This window comes from Ctenopharyngodon idella, chromosome 15 (genome assembly GCF_019924925.1).
Source record: "Ctenopharyngodon idella isolate HZGC_01 chromosome 15, HZGC01, whole genome shotgun sequence".
Classification (NCBI taxonomy): Eukaryota; Metazoa; Chordata; class Actinopteri; order Cypriniformes; family Xenocyprididae; genus Ctenopharyngodon; species Ctenopharyngodon idella.
In genome coordinates this window covers 15,313,875-15,334,623 of record NC_067234.1, presented here as the reverse complement: position 1 = coordinate 15,334,623, position 20,749 = coordinate 15,313,875, and the positions used below count along the sequence as shown (strand labels likewise).

Genomic DNA, 20,749 nt, shown 5'->3' with positions numbered 1-20,749 from the left:
AACAGTTAGTGTGAAAGCACTTAGCAAGATGGGCATTTCGCCTTGAATTGTGCTCTTATAAACAATACCTGAAATAAAACTTAGCCTTTACTTGCCAATTACTTCCTGCCATTACCTTCTGAGCAACTCTCAGAGTTTTCTCAGAGCGACTGATGCAAGCCTTGAAAAGTGTTAGAGTGTTATTATTGGTTTGTTGATCTGTTGACAAGCATTTATCAGGAATGCTTCCTGATAAGTAACTGACCAGTAATGAGTCATACATTACTGGTCAGTATACAAAGTATACATTTATTCATTTCTCTCTTTTTTTCTTTTTCTTTTTTTTTTTTTTTTTGGTGATGTTGCAGTTTTCCAAGCACAACACAGTGAGACCAATGAATGTAGGACAGCTTCTTTATTATTACTCTAATGAAAAAAGTAATAATTTTTATGTGCTTGTCACAAACTTAAAGAACAAAAATTTCACAGTGTCCAATAACCTTCATAGGGCATAATTACCAGTATATATATTTGTTGTTATATAAAAAGAAATTTACAAACAATATAACAAATACTATAGAGATAAAAATGAAATAAACTTGTTTTTTAGATACAGTAGGTTTATTTACCATGTTGTTTTATTAACGTTAACGACAAATATAGGCTACGGTCCCTTTAAGACCGAATCCATGGATACTGACACATATCCTGTTTTCACCCAAATGTTTACGTCCACTTAAGCCATAACCGACTGTGTTTACGTGAGATCCTCCACACGACGGACATTTTGACAACTATGTGTGCATTTGACTATTCAGTGGAGGAGAACGCAAGGAGAACTGATCGCGCGCTGTCTGAGAGAACTGGAATCGCGCGCGAGAGGGAGCGCTTCTGGTCTGTGTCATTCAGCGCGATTCCGCCTATCCCGCCTTCACTAATCGATAGCGAATTGTGATTGAAAGCATGCAGTTCGCAATGTGTGTGTTGTCATCATTAATTTTTAAGTATTTCCACACCCCTGAGGCTGACATTGTTTCTGCTGCTGCCGCCGGTGTCTCTGTGCGCGGAAAATTCTGTCAGTTACGTCACGTGTGGTATCGGTCTTTGGTATTGGGGGTATTTTTATGAGTACGAGTACAAGTACATGAGCTTGGTATCGGTGCATCTCTACTGACCAGCACTCTGCATTTGGTTCAAGTGCTCCAGATGGAGATTTCTGATCAACGTTTAACGCTTCAGCCTGACAGAATCTAAAAGTGAAATAAAAGAACATAGTATTTAATCATTAAAGTATTTAATCATTTGATTAGTTCCCTCCTTTTTATCCATAGCAATTATGGTATATGGAAATACAAAGTTCTGTCATGAAACTCTAGATGGCGCAGGCTGATCTGCTCGCAGTCACATCATTCTCTATAGGGCACAGCTGATTGGTTTCCGCTGTATCAGTAGCCAATGAGCTTGCTGCTCAACGTTCAAATACTTGGTCAGCATTTGCTTTAGCAGTTTGCAGCGTGCTTTCAGAAACCCTCCACCTTCCCCAGCTCCACCTGTATACTGTTCATATGCTACGGGTAATTCATGCCTGATATATTGTACAGCAGCAGCACGTCTTACTTGCTCACAGCAGCATGTCGTGTGTGTGTATTGGCAGTCCCGTCCTTGCTCTGCAGCAACAGCAGTAGAGGCGGAAAACCCGTAAATGAACATAGAGAAAATTATATGACTACATCAAACTAATAATAATTGAATAATCATAACAACAAATTTAATTAAAATGTAAGTTTCTTAGCTTTTAGTATGAATATGTTAGCCTTAAGGTTATTAATAAGCTGCTGTGTTCCAAAACAATGACAAAATTCACATTTAGGAGATATAAGCATTCAAATCTTACACTCTCTCACTTCCGCTAAAATGGATCACGGATTTTCATGACATCACCGTGCACTTCAGTTTCTCATCAGATCTTCTGTCCAATCAAATGCTCTCTAGAATCTTAAGTCCCGCCCTTCTACACTATAAACAGACGCTGAAGCTGCAGCTGAAATCAGTCATTTGTTCACACATTTACTAGTTTCTACATGGTGAATGACACATAGTGCACTAAATAGGGGATAGGAAATGATTCAGACAGTGTAAATATGCTTTCCATTGACGCGAATGAAGTCTGTTTTCGCATTAGTGTCACGTAAACTGCCGCAGCACGAGCACAGTCTGCTCCGGTCCAGAGACACGAGAGCACAGAGCGGATCATATGCACTAATCGGTGCAGACCACAAAAGGTATCGGACACATTTGAATTCTGCACAGAATGCTGTATTTTAAAGTGATATAGAGGAGATTAGTAGGAAACTGAGGTTTTACCTGGTTCAACGGCTCTGGCTGAGCTGTGGTATAAACGAAGTGCTAAAAAGGGGGCGGAGCTGTTCGATATGTCCCGCCCTGTCTTCCTGTTTCAGTTGAAATTACATCAACACATTAAATAATGCTGCATGTTCCATGGCAATTCAGTGGGCCTTTAATCTCCACTCTTCATCGGGGTCCTAATCATTCACCCTGCCGGGGTTTTATTTTGCGATAATAACGGACTGACTGTTCATTATCCCTTACAGAGCTTATGTTACCAGTAATCTGACAACAATAAAGAAACTTATGTTTTTTTCATACTTTGCACAGTGAAGTGATCCCTAGTTATAATCCACCATTCTTTTGAAGCCTTTTGTGGTGATGTCACTGGCGTCTTTATGTAAGATTATTCTTATCATGTGAGACAGCCTGCGGACAGACAGACAGGCATTTCCCCTTTAATTCCCCCGGGTGGCATGTGTCTCCTGTCGTCTGTGCCATAAATATTAGCTTAAAGGCTAAGAGGACTCTTTCATTCACATATTAGCTTCCACACTGATGTGATTTCCACAGGCGGTCATGCTCATAAGGGCTGAACAGCGGCTGTGTAGGATGAGAGGAATGTTTCTGTGATCTTCTTTCTGCTTGTGTCAGCTTAAGCGTCTTTGACTCTGGCGGGGTTGAATGAAGCGTTTGCCTACGGGACGTCCCTCTCGTGAAGAGCGCTGGAGCCATGTATTTGTCCTCGGCAGAGTTGTGTCAGTAGAATCAGTAGGGTTTTATTTTTTCCCAAATTCTGTATTATTTTCTCCAAAATTCAGTTTTTTTTTTCTGCTTTAATTTTTAAGTATTCTATTTTATTTAATTTTGATTTTTCTGGATTCTGTTTTTTTTCCGTTTTAATTTTTCTGGATTACGGTGTAATGGTTAAATAAAATTTTACTAATCAAAAGCATGTTTAATTAATTGAAATCATTAAACTTATACGTTTAACAAAAAATTACATTTTTAGGGCTCTATATGACATCTGTTTTATTCTTTCCCAAATTCCATTTTATTTTTCCCAAATTCCATGTTTTCTGTTTTAATTTTTCTGGATTCCATTCATATATGTTTCATTAAATTGTAATAATCAAAAAGCAAGACTTGCAATCAATCAATAATAAAAAAAATATATATATTGAATTAATACAACTTTTTTACAGTAAAGGGGCCCTATGAAAGTGTGTGTACACAACCACCCTATAATGATAAAAATCCAACCACTCCTTTTTTTTTTTTTTTTTTTTTTTAATCCCCATAAGTCATAAGCACTGTCTTTGAACAAGCCGTTTGCAGGTTCCTGGCAATGTGACGTCACTTTAGCCACAGGCCCTGCCCACGAATGTTGACAGACACTGCCGTTTTAACATAGAACCGCCCTGGACGAGTTCACAGTGAGTTGTACACAGTCCGCCATTGCTGCATTGACAAGAATGTCTCCCAAGTGTTTTAGGTGTTCTGTAGCTGGATGGATTAATCCACATAGCTCTCTCCATTTACTCCCTACTGAAATTCAGTTATGTCTGCGTGAATCATTTCACACGGACTGCTTTGTGAACGAATGTCAATACAAAGGGACAATACAAAACAGAGGTTGTGCTAAAAAGTTGTTACTCAAGGATAGATCAGTAACTGTTCATGATCCAGCTTACAGCCTCCAGAGTGATACTGGATATGGCAGTAATGAGGGTGAGAGCACTTTATTACAGTTCATTGGAGTTGATTCACGGATATAAAGTTTACCAGTTTATTAAGCACCACCTGAAAAGGCATAAGGTCTTTATATATTTGCTTATTGTTAGTTGTAATGAGTGTTTCTGTGTACTTCACTGTGTATGTTGATGATAATGAAAGGGAGAGAGAGAGAGTTTATGGATAATATTTTAATGCAAGAAGACAATATAAGTTATAACCGTAATTAAACTAAACTATACCTGTTCTATCTCCATGCAGCATATATTCACAGTTTCTGACATTATAGTTCGTCCTGACTGACTCCTGACACCAGAGAACGAGCTCTTGAAGCTCCGCCCTCTTAGGCCGAGCGCAGCAGCTCATTTGCATTTAAAGGGCACACACTGAAACGGCACGTTTTTGCTCACCCCCAAAAAGTGGCAATTTTAACATGCTATAAATGTGGGGTATTTTGAGCTAAAACTTCACATACACACTCTGGGGACATCAGAGACTTATTTTACATCTTGTAAAAGGGGGCATAATAGGTCCCCTTTAACAGCTGAACCTAACCAGCCGTTGGTTTTGAACACTATATCATAATATGGATCGGATCAGGTCTGTTAGCCGCGTGAATATACAGTCCTGCCTGACAGTACGCTGGCTCTTTTGTAAGCTCATGCTGTGGCATGTGGTTGTGGGTGTAATGGGGCCACACGTTTCCACAATGAGCTGACTTGCATTTATAGAGCGAGTCATTACTCATTATCTGCCACTGCTGGACTTATGTAATGCACCTCAATAGGCAGTTCAATTTCTTCATAAAAGGTCACCTCTTGCCATCTCTGTGAAACATGAAGAGTCCTTTCAGACCAAACAGTGCTGTCATTTCAAATATCAAGCACAGAAATATGACTGACATAAAATACATGGGTCAACAACATCAAGAATTGGTTTTGTTTTTAATTTCTTCTTTTCAAAGGTCTTATTCAGGGTTTCCACACCTTTTGCCCATTGCATTTCTGATTACTGAACTCTTAAAATAATTATATATATTGCACTCAGTAAGAACAATTTCTCAAACCCATAAGACCTTCGTTCATCTTCGGAACACAAATTAAGATATTTTTCATGAAATCCGAGAGGTTTTTTTTATCTCCCATAGAAAGCAACGAAATTATCACATTCTGGCGTTCGGACGTAAACACGGAAGCTCTGCACTGCATTCACTGCATCAACTGCATAGAAGACTGACAGGGAAGAGGAAAAAATGTTGAATAAAGTCGTTTTTTTTTTTTTTTTTTCGCGCACAAAAAGTATTCTCGTCACTTCATAATAACATTAAGGTTGAACCACTGCAGTCACATGGACTATTTTAATGAAGTTTTTACTACTTCACTGGACCTTGAATGTGGTAATTTCGTTGCTTTCTATTGGAGATAAAAAACCTCTGGAATGACATGAGGGTGAGTAATTTCATTTTTGGGTGAACTAACCCTTTAAGAGCCAACGTACACTGTAGAAATGTTCTTGAATTTTAAGATTTTATTTATTTCCATGACTTTTTTTGCCGACCTGGAAATCATAATTTTATAATATTTTAATTTAGCAAATTAAAAATCTAATTTAGCAAAGAAAATAATAATAATTATTATTATTATTATTATTATTATTATTATTGTGAAACTATGCACTCATTTGGAAGTTTCTAGAAATTAATGTTTAAACTCATCTATCTATCTATCTATCTATCTATCTATCTATCACTTCTCATCTATCACTTCTCATCTATCTATCTATCTATCTATCTATCTATCTATCTATCACTTCTCATCTATCTCACTTCTCATCTATCACTTCTCATCTATCTATCTATCTATCACTTCTCATCTATCTATTTATCTATCTATCTATCTATCTATCTATCTATCTATCTATCTATCTATCTATCTATCTATCTATCTATCCTCATTCAAACTCATAAACTCATCTATCTATCTATCTATCTATCTATCTATCTATCACTTCTCATCTATCTATCTATCTATCTATCTATCTATCTATCTATCACTTCTCATCTATCACTTCTCATCTATCTATCTATCTATCTATCTATCTATCTATCACTTCTCATCTATCTCACTTCTCATCTATCACTTCTCATCTATCTATCTATCTATCTATCTATCTATCTATCTATCTATCTATCTATCTATCCTCATTCAAACTCATAAACTCATCTATCTATCTATCTATCTATCTATCTATCTATCACTTCTCATCTATCTATCTATCTATCTATCTATCTATCTATCTATCTATCTATCTATCTATCTATCTATCTATCTATCTATCCGTCTGTCTGTCTGTCTCAAAACTACTAAACTAAAACTTTAAACTTTATAAACTACTTTAAACTTTCTGGACCAACTTTTTCAAGCCAACTTAAAGTTTGTCTCGACGAACTTTTTTATCTAGTTATTATTATTATTATTGTGAAACTATGCACTCATTTGGAAGTTTCTAGAAATTAATGTTTATTTTAGGCCAGATTGTGATTAAGTACACTCTTAACAATAAAGGTTCTTTATTAGCATTTTTGGTTTCATGAAGAACCTTTAATATCCATGACCTTTCCATCACACGAAAGGTTCTTTATAGTGGAAAAAGTTAAAATTTTCTTCACCAAAAAGAAAAAAAAAATGGTTCTTTTAAGAACGGTTCACTGAAAGGTTCTTCCAGGAACCCAAAATGGTTCTTCTATGGCTTTGCTGTGAAAACCCCCTTTTGGAACCTTTATTAATAATAGTATATGAATCAATCAAGTGTTATTATTGTCCTAACAGAAAAACGAAACCCTCTGTGTAAGGAAGTACCACAAGTGCCACCTTCAGGATTGTAAACTTTTCTAACAAGGTTCGAGATTTCTTAACTTCTGATTGGCTGAGAGAACACCATCACGCTGAAGCAGTGCATGCATGGTTAACTCTAATGGTGCATTTCCACTCCATAAACCTCTCAATAATAAATGAAAACTCTTCAGGATGCTATTACCCAACACAGGAAGTACTTTTTGATGGTGTAGATTAGACATCATTTGTGTATGGTCTTTTATCAATGCACACTGCACCCCACATAAATAAATGTATTCACTTATTGATATTTAATAGTAAAAGTTTGGTTTCAGAGTCTCATTAGGAAAGTAAAATTTGCAACTGAATGAGCTTCATCAGTCCATGTCTTACAGATTCACCTCCACAGTCATGCCCATGTGTTTTTAACCTGTGTTTAAGAGACTCTGAAAGGCATCTGTGAGCACAGGCTGCCTGCTTTTGCCTGATGAAAGCTTCTGAGTATTAACAGCGGGAGTCTGTCCAGATCGATGCTCTGTGGGTTATTGCTGGGACACGTGGCGGCCTGCACTGCTGCTGCTGTGTCACTGAGTCCATGCCGAGAGGAAATCAATACTCTCCCAGCCGCACCATCTTACTGTGTTTGGCTTGTCTTTCGTGATCAGTTTTTCTTTCGTTTTCTCGTTCAGTTCAATGGCAGAGAAATGATCCATATTGTAATGTCTCGTTGCAGGAAATCCAAATCATTTTTGCTTTGTGGTAAATGATAATGAGCAGATGTCTGCTGTAGGAGAATCTGGCTGCGTTTGAACTGTGATTGCCTCTCTGTCTCCATTAAGTCTCAGTGGGAGGTGGGTTAAATTATAGTAGCACACAGTGTGGTAGCTGGAGGTAAGACCTCCATGAACTGTGTGCTGAAGTGGCTAAAGACTTACAGAATAGGACAGACAAGACTAACATATGTTGAAGTACAGTATGTTTGTTCAATTCTGTCATCATTTACTCACCAACATGTTGTTCCAAACCTGTATGCTGCTATTTTGTTATCTAAAATAATCTTTACATAGATCTTTTCCATTCAACAACAATCAAATATATGAAGTATTTGAGTCATATATCAAATATGATGCCTATTGCACAAATTAGATGTCAGTGACATCAAATGTCATTATGTCAAACCTCAGTCATAGTTGCTGTGAAGATTATTAGTGAATAATAGTTTAAATATTGGTCTATTCGTCATTTAAAGTGAATGTATTGTGTTACCACGTCTGTGGTTTTCCGCAGAATTGGGCTACTTTTAAGTTGTTGCCGCAGGTTGATTTCCACCCCCGTACGTACAATTTTGGCACTCCCAACACCCCCAAAACACCACCCAGATGTACAAATTCAGCAGAGAATTCAGCCCCCCAATGGAGAAAATCGCATTGAGATATATTTGGACTACTTTTGACTGGCCATTGGGCTACTTTTGTTACACAGACCGGGTAACCCTGATTATAAGTCTATTATAACTGTGTTTTAGTCCTTTTTGAAGCTAGACAGTCTAAGTTCATTATAGATAGTTGTACACTCTTAAAAATAAAGGTTCAAATAGTAATTTTTTTTTTTTGCAGTGATGCCTTACAAGCACCATTTTGGGTTCCCAAAAGAACATTTCAGTGAACATTTCTTAAAAGAATATTATTTTCTTAGTGTGAAAAACATTTTATAATCCAAAGAACCGTTTTTTCACTATAAAGAACCTTTTGCGCATTGAAAAGGTTCCATGGATGTTTAAGGTTCTTCACGGAACCATAAGAGCCGCTTTTCCATCGTCGGGCCGAACGGTTCTTAGAATGTTAAAGGGATAGTTCACCAAAAAATGAAAATTTGATGTTTATCTGCTTACCCCCAGGGCATCCAAGATGTAGGTGACTTTGTTTCTTCAGTAGAACACAAATGATGATTTTTAACTCCAACCGTTGCAGTCTGTCAGTCGTATAATGCATGTCAATGGGAACAAAATCTATGAGAGTAAAAAAAACATGCACAGACAAATCCAAATTAAACTCTGCAGCTATGATGTCCTGCAGACCTCACACACCGGATGCTCAAGGCAGTTGGACATAGTGGTGTATTAGAGGTAAAAAAATGATATAAATACTGTTCGGTTTCTCGCACAAACCGATCATTTCCTGTCTTAGGACATCAATGTGTCGTCACGAGCTGCAGGGTTTCATTTGGATTTGTCTGTGCATTTGTTTTTACTCTCTTAGATTTTGTTACCATTGACATGCATTATACGACTAACAGACCGCAACGGTTGGAGTTAAAAATTATCATTTGTGTTCTACTGAAGAAACAAAGTCACCTACATCTTGGATGCCCTGGGGGTAAGCAGATAAACATCAAATTGTCATTTTTGGGTGAACTATCCCTTTAAGGAACAGTTCTAGTTATGTTTCCACTTGAGCCTGGTAAGGCACAGCAGGATTACAAACCGTTCTCCACCCTGGAGTTCTCGGCACGGTTGTCTAACCACATCGCCACTCAGGATTGGTCACTTGTCTGTTGCCTGGCTACCAGTTTCTCTGTAGCTGGCTAATAAAATTAAAAGAAATATTTGATCATCCTCCATAACGCAGTTGTTATTTACATCTCATATCATCAGTAAACCGGTGCGTTACCAAGGCAACGACTAACGTTTTTGTATTACATTCCAAAGAGCGACCCAGCTCCACAGTGGAAAATGTAACCGTAAACGTACCAGCTGGACTGGATTGGCATGGAATGGAACGGTTACGCAATGAGAACTGTTGATCCCGACAGTGGAGAAGCGCCTATAGATGCCAAATTGCCAATAAAGAACCTCTATTTTTAACAGTGTATGGAAAAGAACATAAAAATGTTCTTCAGAATTCTCCTTTTGTGTTCCACAAAAGGAAATAACAGCTTATGGGTTTGGAATTACATGAGGGCAAATAAAAAATGACAGTATTTTTGTTTAAGGGATGTGCTATTATCCTTTCAATACAGCAGTGATGATAGTTTAAACTATTCATTCAAAATAACCAGATTAATTTGCACATGCTTTCTTTCAACTAAAGCATAACGAAATGTAGTTTCCCTATGATAATATAATAATGGTAGATTAAATTCCATTTAATCCAATTTTCATCTCAGCATCTAGTCTGTGCACTTTATCAAACTGGCCTGGATTTCCCTTCCTCTTCCAATGACAGATCCACCACTGTGCCTCCCCCACACGACCTCAGAACCCAGACAGACTATTTCTAGCAAATATGCAAATGTGTTTTCCTGAGAAAAATCCTTCCTGCTGAAATGGGAGGCAACCCCCACACAGGTGATCTAAATCTTTGATTGCACATGTCTCAGTGTAATGAAAATTTGGGACAGCACAGTGCGAAAGACTATAAATTATTGAAAGGCTATAAAGCTCTAGTTTGTACTATATATATATATATATATATATATATATATTAGAGAGAGAGAGAGAGAGAGAGAGTATATTGCTAGGATATTTATATTTTTTTATTTTGAGTAGATTATAGATTATTATGAATCTACTAAAGGCACCCATACACTGCAACATTATTGGGCCGATTTTGGGCCTAAATTTCCCCTTTTCTGACAATCCTGGGTAAAGTCCCGATTATCTTGATGGTTCTACAGATTATCTTATCAAATTTTCTTGTGGTGTGACGTGTGTTAATTGTGATTAAATCTGCCTGGAAGAACGTTGGGGCCGCACCGATCCCAAATCAGAAGTCCTGTTGTGTGGGGGAATCCCGAGGAGAAATACACATGCACATGCACCAAAATCAGAAAGCGAGCTGACGGAGGATGGAAGCATAATGCGACTTCATCCAAACCTTTTAATTTTTTTCACGCATTTTTTTCACACTTTTTTTTTTTTTTTTTGTAAAAACAGTCCGAACACTATTGTCACCATTTCTTCTTGCCTGTTGTCCACCATGTTTGTTTAGTCTAAAGTCACCTTTGACTGCGAGAGATTTTGCTAGATTTCCCGTTTTCACAGTCGGGAATATATATTTTTTTATGAAAGGAATCTGTTAGGGTGTTTCAATCAGCTCCCTAGCTTATGAATCAGTATTTTGGGTACACGGATCCGGGCACTGGTAAGGTACAGTGATTACTCAATTTCCGGTGACATGACTACGTACAACTTACAATGAATGTACAACATTGTAGAACGTTACTGCTGATATTAAAGGCACAGTATGCAAGTTTCGCCGCTAACGCTTTTTCAAAACATTAACAAAGTTAAAGCAGTATCTCAGAACAAGCCGTTTCCAGATCCTGTGTACTTCGCTGTGTGATGATAATGAAAGGGAAAGAGAGAGAGTTTATGGATAATATTTTAATGCACACTTGCACTGTATTTTATTAAGCTCTTACAGTGATTTTCTAGAGTGAAAACAGATGCTTCATATTTTTTTGTGAAGTACAATAAATGTTATAAAACTTATCGGTAAACAGGCTTGTACTAATATAGTGGATAAAAACAAGAAGACAATATAAGTTATAACCATAATTGAACTAAACTATACCTGTTCTGTTCTATCTCCATGCAGCATATATTCAGTTTCTGTCATTATAGTGCATGCTGACTGACTCCTGACACCAGAGAATCAGCTCTCTTAGGCCGAGCGCAGCAGCTCATTTGCATTTAAAGGGCACACACTGAAACGGTGCGTTTTTGCTCAACCCCAAAAAGTGACAATTTTAACATGCTATAAAAAATGATCTGTGGGGTATTTTGAGCTGAAACTTCACATACACACTCTGGGGACATCAGAGACTTATTTTACATCTTGTAAAATGGGGCATAATAGGTCCCCTTTAAAGTTTTATTAACGTTACTGTGGTAAGGAAGCAAGAGCAAGGGTAGCGCGGATATGACAGGCCACACCGTGCAATGACAGACTGTTACACTGGATAAAATAGCTGATTTCTCTGGATTTAAATGTTGTTGGAATATTAGATAATGTAAGTACTCCAGTCAAAAAAAACATATAACATTGTTTTATTTTAATCCAAAAATCTTACATATTGTTCCTTTAATCAACAACAGGCAAGACCTATATCTTTTTGATATTATTTTTTGTGCTGTTTAAACACATTGTTCTATTACATAACCTTACAACATTTCAGCTGAATATTAATTATAAATGTTAACTAGGTGTTCATTACCTGTCTAGCGATGTGTGTGTTTTTTATGTCAGCAAAACCCACAAACAAACAAAATAAAACGGTTTGTTTTTTCAGATCTTTTATTGCGTGTCATCTGAGTTGGCTCGTGCGTTTTATGTTTCGCGCTTAGAAATGTGATGTAATTTTTGTTAAGGGAGCATAGTGAGCATTGATGCTCCATGGTTTTTGCGGTGCATTGTGGGATTTTTAATGTTCCAGTGAAACAGAAAATCTTCTGCACGTACACATTTAACAGAATCCTTGAAAATCTAGTGAATTATTCATGCGTGTCAGTTTGTAGCACCCAGATTTATTCAGGAGACAAATAGCCTCATGAAATATGAACAATAAGAAGAGTGTTATGTGGATATTGTCACCTGATGATGTTTGCTTGCAATTTGGGTTTACTTTTTTATTTTTAATTTTTTTTTGTAAAATGAACATGTTAGTTTTGGTAGGTTGTTGAATTAGACACTGCTTTCGGGGAACAAAAAAAAACAAAAAAAAAAAAACCTCTAACTTCTCAAAAGCTTTATCTACTATGCATTTCTGCATTAGATTCTCTTTAGATAAGTGTCAGTAATGGCTTTGCAGATGAGCTGCATCCTAGTAATGCATTGAGAGGAAGTCCCAGTAAAAAGCTTCCTGTCAAACAGGACATAAACCTGCGGGAGGTGCTCATTAACTCTCGCATGCAGCTGCTAATCACAATTAGAGAACCACAGAGAAGGTCATATCACTGTATCACCCTGATTTATTGATGACACATCCTCATAGATGATGCTTGCAGTAATTCCTGACCAGTTATATCCTTCTGAACACAGATTTATGGACTAGCTACTTGATGCTACCTACATAAACTTTGTTTTAGTGCATAAAGTCAACCAATATCCACACTGAAGTCTGAAAAAACATTTTGCTATATTTTAAGAGGTTCAGAGTCTTGAGTTAAATGAATGGAGTACATCGTATTTTGGCATCTTTTCACTTGAACCCAATTTACTTTACTTACAGAGCCACCCTTACGGAACAAAAATATATGGGAATATACTGCAAAATATAATGCAATATATTACATAATACATTTCCATGTATGGGAAACTTGTGCTTATATTTTCAATATACTGCAATATATGCATTGACCATGTATGGCTATATATTGATACATATAAAATATTTATAAATGAAGACAAAAATAGCATTACTTTCATTATTGTGTACATATATTGCACATACATGTTCCCATATAAATGCGTATTGTACACACATATATACACACATTCATGCAATGAGTTACAATCAGTGGTTACAACAGACTTCTAGTTCCCAGCATGCTTTGCTTCTGACTGTTAAAGGAGAGTAAATGTTAAAATTAAGTGCTATTTCATGTGTTTTGCTCAATATTGATGTAGGGGGAGATCTGTTAGTGTTTAAAGTTGTATTACTTTGGAATTTAAAAGGTTTTCTGGTATGTGTGAGTTTTTGGGGTTACCATTGTGCTGAAGAGTAGAGCCTGTGGTGAGGTTTATGACTGACTGAACACCATTACGACTATAATAACTTTATTTAAACAGTAAAGGCTGTGCATGCTATAACACAGTGATAGTCTCTTTGGTAGAAACTTTAGTACGTGCAGGTGTGCTTTTGTTAACTAACTTGAAAATATGAAACATTTAAAATGTAAATAATTATAAAATATAAGAAATGTTACATAATATATTTTACCATATATGTGTTTATACTGCATGAGTAAATATATCTGCCATATATTATGCATGCAGTACCATATCTGAGCACATATAAATCTATATATTATGAAATATATTACTGAATATAAAATTACATACATTATGATATATTAGTAAATATATTATCACACATTTTTCAATATGAAAAGCGGAAATTCAATATATTGTAATATATTTACGCAATATATTTTTCGGAATATTTTCAAATATACTGTTGAATCTTGTAATATATTGATCATTCACATATAGGGAAATATTTTTTCTTTCCATAAGGGCAGTTTTAGTCACTACTTCAGATGGGGGATACTGTATGGATTAATAACATAATTCATCAGATTTGTGCATGTTTTTGAGTTCCACAGCTCCTGCCTGGTACAAGCGGTTCCTGCCAACAGACTGACTTAAAGCCAGAAGATTTACACTTTGCAATCAAAGCAAAATAACTAGTTTTCCAGACTGTCCTAGGTTTTCCTGATCTTAGTTTATCTGGATGTAATCTGATTAGGTGAATAACGTTGACGGTTTGAATGTTACTAGTGAACTACACTGTTCTTCATGTTCTGACCTACATGTGAGTTGTACTTGCCATCAGGATTTTGAAGTGTGCCCTAATTTAAAAGAGCCCATTCACACGTTACTATGATATTTTGGTGCTGAGATATGGCAGGCGCCCACAGGAGCCTCAGGGGCCTCAGAGATGAGCTGAAATGTTGGTGTCTTGGGCAGAAGAAGAATAGGAATTGCTTATAAGAATTAGTTCTGTAGTCCTTGTTTCGTGGCATCTGCAAAATGAAGTGCTTGTGCCATCTTGTGGTGATCGGGAGAAGTGATCACTGGAATGCAAATGGCATGTTTAAATTATTATTTGGTTTTCTGTGCAGTTTAAATTAAAGCTGATGGAAGTTTTTGGTCTTGTCTTGTAAATCTGAAACAGTTGATCATTTATATCAGCAACATATTTTGTCATATCATCATCCAGCCCTGCTCAATTTTAACTTCAGACCTGATTTTTTTCCCCTGATCAGAAAAAAAAATATCCATTTGATATTTGCTCTTCTCCAATATATGAGTCTAAAAAACAAGATTTGTGGAAAATTATTATTAGATTATTATTAGATTTATTTATTTATTCCATTTTCACTACAATAGACACCAAAATTCATCATATTTTAACCATACAGTACTTATGAACTACAGTTTAAAAACATTATATGAACTAGCATTGAAGATTTTGAAAAGTACATATACTGGAACTTCCCCTAATGAAAAAATGAATGACAGTTTATGTTCACAACCAGTGTTGGGGGTAACACATTACAAGTTATGTAATCAGATTACTTTTTTTAAGTAAGCATTACTTTTACTTTTGCTTTTTGTAAGCATTACTTAATTAAACGCAAGTGATTTTGTATTCCAATTTATTGACTGACAGTCAATTTATTGACTCCTGTCCTCATGTTGAGATAAATGCTGTGTAAACACGGTTATTCTAGACTAGTTCTAGACTAAATGTGAGCATGCATTTACTCATTTACTTCTTCTGCATCCTATTCTTCTGTATTCCAGAATGGCAGCACAGCTGAAAGGCATGTTTGAACTGCGCCCTCTACTGTACAGGCGTGAATTTGCATTTCCTTAAAGGGTCTTTACATTTGCCATAAATATAACTTTTTTTTGTTGTTATAAAAACAAACAAACAGCCCAGCCAGGATGAAAAAAGTAATGCAAAAGCAACGTAACACATTACTTTCCATAAAAAGTAACTAAGTAACGCATTTAGTTACTTTTTTAGGGACTAACGCAATATTGTAATGCATTACTTAAAGGGGACATATCGTGAAAATCTATAGTGCTATAATCGGGTCCCCCGTGCATCTACCAACCAAGAAAACGTGAAAATGGACAACGCAGTAACTTTGTTTTGGCAAGCCTTTCTCTGCAAGCATGTGAAAAAAAATTAGCCGCTCAGATTTTGCTCCCCTTGTGACATAGGAAGGGGATCTTATTATAATATTACCACCCCTTAAAGGGATAGTTCACCCAAAAATGAAAATTTTGTCATCATTTACTCACCCTGAAGTAGTTCCAAACCTGTATGAATTTCTTTGTTCTGCTGAACACAAAAGAAGATATTTGGAAGAATGTCTGTAACCAAACAGATCTCGCCCCCCATTTACTATCATAGTATTTATTTTTCCTACTATGATAGTCAATGGGGGGCGAGATCTGTTTGGCTACAAGCATTCTTCCAAATATCTTCTTTTGTATTCAGCAGAACAAAGAAATTCTTTCTGGGGACACCAGAGACTTATCTTGTGGAAAGGGGCATAATACGTCCCCTTTAAAAGTCCCCAACACTGTTCACAACGTTGACAAAATTATATTAATAATATTAATAATTAATTTTATTAAAACCTAATGTCCATTGAGATGGACATTTAAACTTAAAAAAAAAATCCTGTGATCAACAGCTCTGAAAGATCTTCAAATTAACTTTGCATATTATCACTGGATAATATTAAGATTATGATAAGTGCAAGCTGATGATGCTACTACGCACATAAATCTGCTTAAAAGGTAAAAAAGGAGCTCCTCCACCTCCTGTGTAGTTGGTTAGCCATGCATGTCTTATGTGATGCCTGAATCTCATCCAGCTCCACCTCTCTGGACATCATGGATTGAGCTTGACCTAGTCCAGCTCCACCTCTTGGGATCTAATGGGTGGGGGGATAGAGTTATGTGTAGGGTTAGGGCAGGGGTGGGCAAACTCTGAGCAGTGGTTCCCAATCCTGGTCCTGGAGGCACCCCAACACTGCACATTTTGCATGTCTCCTTAATCAAACACACCTGATCCAGGTCATCAGCTCATTAGTAGAGACTCCAAGACCTGAAAAGGGTGTGTCAGAGAAAGGAGACATGCAAAAAGTGCAGTGTTGGGGTGCCTCCAGAACCAGGATTGGGAACCACTGTCCTAGAGGGCCACTGTCCTGCAGAGTTTAGCTCCAACCCTAATCAAACACACCTGAACCAGCTAATCAATTCATTCAGGACTACTAGAAGACTACAGTCCGGTGAGTTTTATCAGGGTTGAAGCTAAACTGTGCAGGACAGTGGCCCTCCAGGACCGAGTTTGCCCACCCCTGGGTTAGGGTGTGGTTGGACCTTCTAGCTCCACCCACTACACCCAAATTACATCCAGAGAGAGGGGGCTGAACTTCACGCTCCACCCACGGCTCTGCAGTGAGCAGCCTCTCCAAATACTTGACACGCTCGGAGATTGTTGGTAACACTGGGTGGAGCGTATATGAATATTCATGAGTTTCCTGTTTTGTGTTAAAGTGACTCTGAAAATATTAGCACATGCTCCTCGGCTTACAGAATGGTAATTAGCCTACATTTCAGCATTAAAGGAAGTTAAACTGTCTAACTGTTATTTATGCACAGCATTAATCTCTTTATTCTATTCACAAATGCAAAATACCCCCATGAGTAACTTTTAGCTTTGAAATTTACAGTAGTCTAAATGTGCAAAAGATTAGGCTGAACTAACCCTCTGCTGCACACAAAACATCACATATACAGTAGTAGGCTTATTACCCGCCTTATGCTGTTATCAGTGATGCCATTTATACTACTGTAATATCACTGAATATCGAATCATTCACTCTATCTGAGCTCAGCGTGAGAGCATTAGGTCACTTTGTGCCACCTGACTGAATCATCTTATTACTCTGTTCTTGGTGATGACGTCACTGTTGCTACAGCAACATGTTCTCATTGGTATGTGTAAATGATACATATAAGTGAGAATCTTCTCATTCATGCAGTATGAATCACTGATCACTAACCTTTAGAATAAGGATGTCAAACACGGTTTGAGACACTGATCCAACTGACCCTCCTTGAATTATTGACTTAATACCAATGCATTATTTGGCCAATTCATTTATTTAGCTTATCTGTTTATGCTATTTATTTTATATTTAATTTGAAAATGCATATATTTACATGCTGCATCTTATTTTTTTTTCAATGATGTTATTATAATGAATTTTATATTGGGAATTGCTTAGGTTGAATATATTTATATGTATCATGATCTCAAAAAAGAAAATACGCACTACCATTCAAAAGTTTCTTTTAAGCAAAGTTAATGCTTTTATTCAGCGAGAACACATTGAATTGATCAAAAGTGGCAGTAAAGACTTTTATATTGTTATACTAAAAACAATCTATTAAAAATGTATTACGGTTTCCATTAATAAGCAGCACAATTATTTTCAACATTGATAATAATAATAATAATAATAATTCAGCATATTAGAGTGATTTCTGAAGGATCATGTGACACCGAAGACTGGAGTAATGATGATGAAAGTTCAGCTTTGTGTCACAGGAATAAATTACATTTTTAAAACATATTAAAATAGAGAACAGTTATTTTAAATTGTAATAATATTTCACAACACTACTGTTTTTACTGCTTTTTTGATCAAATATATGCAGCTTAGGTTAACAAAAGAGAATTTCAAAAACATTAAAAATCTTACCGACCCCAAACTTTTGAATGTAAATGTTTAGGTGAATAATAATTCTACCTCTGCTGTGTTCACAGATAACATGTCTTCAGGACTTCTTTGGTGAGGATGATATATTTATTGCCTGCGGCCCAGAGAAGTTCCGCTACCAGGATGACTTCCTGTTGGATGAGAGTGGTAAGATGTGACTGTTTTCCTAAGACCAACAACTGTACAGCTTACCTCAGTTACATGGACTTCTGTGATTGTCGATATAAGTAAGTTGCTTCAAATTCTGTTTTAGTGGTTAGTGAAATTATGTTTTTTTATCACTCTTCACCAAACCCACAGGTTTAAATTAAAATAAGCTGTTTTGACTAATGAACAGCTCTTCCAACATTATAATGTTTGAGAGTTGAAGTTATAACTTTAGATAAGATAGCTGTAGCATTTGTTTCCCGCTGTCAGTATCTGTGCTGTTATTTGCATATATTTTAAAGCTTTACCATTAAAATCCCACTTCTTGTAAACAAAATAACATATTCAGGTAGGAATCCATTAAAAACCTTTAAAACTAAACTAAATTAATTGGCATTGACATTGTCAATGCATAAGCACGCATCACACATGAGCTATTTTAAAATCCTATTGATAGACATACTGACTCTGTGCATCTGGTCTGAGAGCAAACCAGCCTGTCAGATCTCCTCCGATCAGACCTCCAGGATGTCAGGCCGACATGCTTGGGCCAGACAGAGGTTGCGGTTGATTGATCGGCGGTGACATCAGGTCATCCACACAGATGAGACTGTCTTCGGTGTGTATTACAGAGACAGGAGGAACATAGTGCAGAGCTGGAAGAGAGAAAGGTGTGCTCAGGTCTCTGCAGTAAAATCAGAGTGAATTCAGATGTGTTTCTCTTTTGTTACCTTTCTCAGAGTGCAGGGTGATGAAATCGCAGTCCTATGGCCGTATTTCTTCCATGCAGGGCCGCTGCTCTCCCCGCAGTGGTGGACCCTCAAGAAGGAGCAAGTCCCCTGGTTCCAGCAGCTCAGGTACGCCTCTTCAGACCAGACTGTTGTTTAATTGTCGCATGATGCTTATAAATGCTTCTGTAGCTGTAAACCGTAGGCTGGGTGTAGTAGGCTGACACTCGTGTGTGCAAGAGTGAATCATGAAATCTAAACTGGGTTCTTGTCAGTTTATTCATTGCAGTCTCAGAATTCAAAGTTGTAAATTTCAATCATGGATGAGTGTGGTTTGTTGTAGTTTGTAGCCTTAATTATCTCCAAATCACTCTCAGAAGATGTGCTCGAGGAGTAATGTCCCAAATTAGGCAACTAATTCGGCTGACACTAAGTCATTTACTCATCGTCTTTCCATCTGTAATGAGCTCTTGTGTAGATTAACAGTTTCAATTAATGGGATGTTTCTAGAATGCCAGAACATTTCTAGTATAGAAAAAAGATTATGATCTATATTCTATTCTATTCTATTCTATTCTATTCTATTCTATTCTATTATTTGTTTTGTTCTATTTTCTTTTTATGATCTCTTTTGTTCTGTTCTATTCTATTTTTCATTCTATTCTGTTGTTTTATTTTATTATCTATTTTGTTTTGTTCTATTCTGTTCTTTTTATTATGTTCTGTGATGTTCTCTTCTGTTCTATTCTATTCTAGTTTTCCTTATTTTCTATTCTAGTTTGTTCTATTTTATTATGTTCTGTTTTGTTCTTTTCTATTGTTTTGATTAATTATGCTCTTTTTATGTTCTATGCTGTTCTCTTTTGTTCTGTTATATTCTATTTTTCATTCTATTTTATTCTATTCTATTATGATCCATTCTGTTATATTCTCTTCTATTTCATTCTGTTCTATTCTATTCTATGATGCCTGCGTTTTATGTTGACAGTCTGCTGGAGCTCTACACAGACTTTCTATTCTATTCTATTCTATTCTATTCTATTCTATTCTATTCTATGATGCCTGTCTTTTATGTTGACATTGTCTGATTTGCTGGAGCTCTACACAGACTTTCTATTCTATTATATTAACAGTTTAATATAATGGGATGCTTCTAGAATACCAGAACATTTCTAGTATAGAAAAAGATTATGATCTATTTTTTTTGTTCTATTCTATTCTATTCTATTGTTCTATTATGTTCTTTTTATGTTCTATGCTGTTCTGTTCCATTCTATTTTTCCTTATTTTCAATTATTTGTTGTTCTATTTTATTGTTCTATTTTGTTCTATTCTATTATATTGTTTTGATCTATTATGCTCTTTTTATTATGTTCTGTGCTGTTCTCTACTGTTCTATTCTGTTTTTCCTTATTTTCTATTCTATTTTGTTGTTCTATTCTATTATG

At 36.3% G+C, this 20,749-nt stretch overlaps 1 protein-coding gene and 1 long non-coding RNA gene across 3 annotated transcripts in view; one reads left to right on the top strand and one right to left on the bottom strand.

The window, feature by feature from the left end:
• dclk1b (doublecortin-like kinase 1b) overlaps nucleotides 1-20,749 on the top strand; it is a 58,879-nt gene that overhangs the window by 9,825 nt on the left and 28,305 nt on the right. For both annotated transcript variants that reach the window (XM_051863668.1, XM_051863669.1), the window contains exons 4-5: nucleotides 18,474-18,573; nucleotides 19,314-19,430. In XM_051863668.1, coding sequence (XP_051719628.1) covers nucleotides 18,474-18,573; nucleotides 19,314-19,430 — 217 coding nt within the window. The remainder of the gene's footprint in view (nucleotides 1-18,473; nucleotides 18,574-19,313; nucleotides 19,431-20,749) is intronic.
• On the bottom strand, nucleotides 18,416-19,436 carry LOC127496074 (uncharacterized). The gene is made up of 3 exons (XR_007925234.1): nucleotides 19,305-19,436; nucleotides 19,041-19,229; nucleotides 18,416-18,557 (listed from the first exon to the last, which is right to left on the bottom strand). It is a non-coding gene; the product is annotated as an uncharacterized LOC127496074 (long non-coding RNA).